Source organism: Ceratosolen solmsi, unplaced genomic scaffold, assembly GCF_000503995.2.
Source record: "Ceratosolen solmsi marchali unplaced genomic scaffold, CerSol_1.0 scaffold90, whole genome shotgun sequence".
Classification (NCBI taxonomy): domain Eukaryota; kingdom Metazoa; phylum Arthropoda; class Insecta; order Hymenoptera; family Agaonidae; genus Ceratosolen; species Ceratosolen solmsi.
Window position 1 is genome coordinate 298,751 of NW_011948460.1, and position 3,628 is coordinate 302,378.

At 20.1% G+C, this 3,628-nt stretch overlaps 1 protein-coding gene across 1 annotated transcript; it reads right to left on the reverse strand.

The window, feature by feature from the left end:
- Positions 1 to 1,137: 1,137 nt before the first annotated feature.
- Positions 1,138 to 2,088, reverse strand: UQCR-6.4 (Ubiquinol-cytochrome c reductase 6.4 kDa subunit). Its single transcript, XM_011505497.1, has 2 exons — positions 1,978 to 2,088; positions 1,138 to 1,301 (listed from the first exon to the last, which is right to left on the reverse strand). Exons 1-2 carry the CDS (start codon positions 2,025 to 2,027, stop codon positions 1,187 to 1,189), a joined length of 165 nt encoding a protein of 54 aa, XP_011503799.1. The 5' UTR covers positions 2,028 to 2,088; the 3' UTR covers positions 1,138 to 1,186.
- Positions 2,089 to 3,628: the final 1,540 nt, after the last annotated feature.

Below are 3,628 nucleotides of genomic sequence, written 5' to 3' on the forward strand. Positions count from 1 at the left end.
AATTTCACTAGAATAATAATCTTGTGTCCGACAACTGGTCGACTTATATACAAACGCTGTTTCATTCAATATAATATTTACTAATTGAGACAAATTCTTTAAGTTTTCTCTTTACAGGTATTGGGCTACCAAGTAATTTTAAACTAACTGGTGTTATTGTTAAAATCATATCGTCCATGAAGTTATGATCAATCATCAATTGTCTATCAAGGATAGTAGATTTAATAATAATAATAATTATTATAATATAATTATTTATAAATTATTGATTAATTAATTTTGTGTTTATTAATTGACTACAATTTAATTGCATGTTACAGTATAAATTTTAATATTTTAAATTATCATTGAAAATAATTATATATTCATATTTAAATTTTTTTATTTCAAAAAGATCTAATGAACATAATTTTAATTTAGATGTAATATATTCCTTCACTAATGCTTAGTATTTATGTGACAAATGAGATATTTAGCAGTCTTCTAATTCTGATTTAGTTGGACCATTTCAATATTTTTAAAAACTTTTAAACATTTTAACATATTTTAAAAAATAATTTTAAACTTATATCTATATTTATAATTCTATACTTGTTTAAACAATTATAAATTTTTTCGTTTATATTTATTATATATATTTACAGTAACAGGAATTAAATTTGATGATTCAGAAAATATGTCTATTGTATTAATATATTTTTAAATAAATATTAATATAATATAATATAAAATTATGTCAAATAAGCGTAATTATATCTTATCTTCTAATTTTATTTTTATGTATAAATGACAAAGTAGAACAGTAAAAATTACAATATTCTAATTATATAAATATGCACAAAACAGATTTGATGTTTACTTTAAAATATTAAAGTTTGTTATAAATTTCATACATCAATAGGGTAGATATAGTTAATTTTATATCAACTTCCGCAACTAATCATCCCACTATATCAAGAAATTTCTGCTCAAATTTACATATATTCTATGTATATAATTAGTTTAAAATGAAGATTATATTAATAGAATATAAAACATAAGTTTAAAAATAAAGTAAAGGGAATTGCATATATATATATATATATATATATAATATTTATTATATAAACATGTAACATTTATTTCCTTTCTTATAAGTTTTTATAACATCATAATAGAAGCTACATATATTGTATTTATATTACAATTAATTTTGAAATTTTCCTCTGTAATACGGTACATACTGTAGAATAAGTTTCCAATCAGTAAAATATAGAAGAGCCAAACCTGCACCAGATCCATATGTGATAGCTGATGGCATCCTGTAACAAAATAATATTCGAACATATTCACATACGAATAACAATTTCCAACATATTTCAAATAAATTATTCAACTACATTGGTTTTTTAGGATACATATTAAAATGGAAAAAAAGACAGATTCATACATTACAATTTTTTGAACTAGTAGTATTAAATATATTATGAGCAAAATTAGAAAAATAATAAAAAATTTAAAGAAAAGAAATTGCAGTAAAAAAAGAAAGTGAAAAATAATATGGGGTAGAATAAATCAATACGTAAGAATTGTAAAATTATATACGTACAAAAGCATGATATATAATAATGTAGAGCAAATTTATTTATTAATATAATTTTGAAAATTTGAATATTTAATATAACTTAAGTTCCCTGTTAAAAAATATTTTTAATAAAAATTATTATTTGACTTTTATTTAAGTAAATTTATAATAATTATTTATTATTGAAAAACAAGTTAAAGATCACAATAAATTTAATTTGCAGTAAAACTGAACATATGATTTATAAATGAAATCAAATTTAATAAATACTTTTATATTTAAATATTAATGTAACTAATTAAGTCTTATTGCAACAATTTTGTCGACACATTTATATATGAATATATTCACTGTTTATATACATTTAAATATTTAAAATTATTTAATACTTTTTCAACTATTCTCAAACTTACCATTTAAGGGCTAATTCGAAATGCTTTTTACCTAATTTTTTTCCTGGCATCACGTAATAAACTCGTAGAATTATAAATAAAATTATAAATTTAATAAGATCAAAATTTTTTATGAATCGGAATATAATATATTAATTTTTTTTAAACAGCTACTGAATTCATTTAAAATAATAAAGTACCGTAAATAATTCTTTTATATATTATATAATAAACTATTTATTTATGACGAATGATGCTAAACCTTGCGTAATTTTGTTTACAATTCACTGCCACATAAGTATCAGAGCCGTAGAGGTCCATAGATAGTTTGAAAATCGAGCTTTATGTACATATATATATATATATATAGATAAATAGATAGTGAGATAATATTTGAAAACAGGGCGCTTAAAAAATTAATAAACGATACGTTATTTATTAGGGAAGAAATATATTTGTTATTTGTATTAAATTTGTAATATAAAATATTACAATTTTAACTCATTTAATAAATTAAAATGCTGAAAATGAATAAAATTAAAGAAATATATAGAACAAAAATGTTTTTAAATATTTTATTCAAGTCTAAAACTTTACATAATTTGCACATTGTTTTATCTTCGCTATTATTTATAAATGAAAGTAAATGTTTTCTTAAAATAATACACCTCTGTAATTCGTTTAAAACTACAAATTCCATCAGCCACCAGTCAATAACCTTAAACCTCAAAGTTAGTAATATTCATAATCATACGCAATAAATTTATTTGTTAATTTATGCCCACTTTGATAATCAAAAATTATTGCATTGTTACAATATATTGTAACAATGTAACAACAACAATTGCTTGATTAAAATACTAATTTATGCATTAAGAATATATTCAATTACAACTTGATATTTAAATATCAAAGACACAGCGAAATAAATCTTTGTCCTTCCAAAAATAAGCGTTGTTTAAATAAAAAAATATGTTACTTGGTAATAACTATATACTTATTATTAGAGAAGGTAATAGCAGTGTAACAGCCCACTATTAAAAGAAGATATGAAAAAATGGTATCAACAATGGGGTATGAAAATATGGAAATAAGCCAATTTGGTAGAATAAATTTATCATAAGGAAGTGGCAAGATTTCATTTAGGCAAATATCTAGCCGAAATAGCTAGTTTATAAAAAATTATATTTGTGTGTTTGTGTCTGTGTATGCATAACTTTTTATATTTATAAAAACTAAATAACATTTTTAAATTACATGTGAACTATTTCAAATCGAATGATATTATGATTTGCCTTAATGAGAAAATTTATCGTGTTTATTATATAATAAATAATTATAAATATATAATTATATGCTATGTAGAAGCAAAGAAAATGCAAGTACTGATTAAAAGTAGTAATTAAATTGTACATCGATATTTAAATAACATGATATTTTATTTGATAAGATATATAAATTTAAGAGAAGAAATATAATGACGAAAAACATAATATTTTTTATTATATAAAAAATAATATTAAAAAAAATTCCAATGAAATTTTAGTATTTATAATTTTTGTGAATTTTTGAGATTTTATAGATAAGACTTTATTGTTATAGCAAATTTTACAGTTTATCAGTAAATATATTAATTTTAACAATTAAATAAAAATCTGTACCTCGAATATTT

Excerpts from the sequence above, each read along its gene's own strand:
- UQCR-6.4 (XM_011505497.1), bottom strand. The coding sequence starts at position 2,027 with ATGCCAGGAAAAAAATTAGGTAAAAAGCATTTCGAATTAGCCCTTAAA. Across the intron at positions 1,302-1,977 it reads TTCGAATTAGCCCTTAAATG|GATGCCATCAGCTATCACAT; the intron begins GTAAGTTTGAGA and ends ATTTTGTTACAG.